At 39.5% G+C, this 233-nt stretch overlaps 1 protein-coding gene across 1 annotated transcript in view; it reads left to right on the forward strand.

Moving 5' to 3' along the window:
* Window positions 1-233, forward strand: part of LOC119591707 (ubiquitin carboxyl-terminal hydrolase 32-like) — an 8072-nt gene that overhangs the window by 1841 nt on the left and 5998 nt on the right. The window contains exon 2 of the mRNA XM_037940454.1: window positions 13-187. Within this exon, the coding sequence (XP_037796382.1) occupies window positions 13-187 (175 nt within the window). The remainder of the gene's footprint in view (window positions 1-12; window positions 188-233) is intronic.

The raw sequence follows: 233 nt of genomic DNA on the forward strand, positions 1-233 counted from the left end.
CTCTTTTTTCAGGCATGGGAGAATCACATTTTGCGAAACAAGTCTATAATTGTGGATCTCTTCCATGGCCAGTTAAAAAGTAAGGTCACATGTCGTGTGTGCAACAACGAAAGTGTACGTTTTGATCCCTTTACATATCTCACCCTACAGCTACCTATGGAGAGCTACGTATATTTGGAAGTGATAGGTGAGTCCTGTAGTTAGGTGTAGTTAATTCCTCTTAGTTTCATATA

This window comes from Penaeus monodon, chromosome 29 (genome assembly GCF_015228065.2).
Source record: "Penaeus monodon isolate SGIC_2016 chromosome 29, NSTDA_Pmon_1, whole genome shotgun sequence".
Classification (NCBI taxonomy): Eukaryota; Metazoa; Arthropoda; class Malacostraca; order Decapoda; family Penaeidae; genus Penaeus; species Penaeus monodon.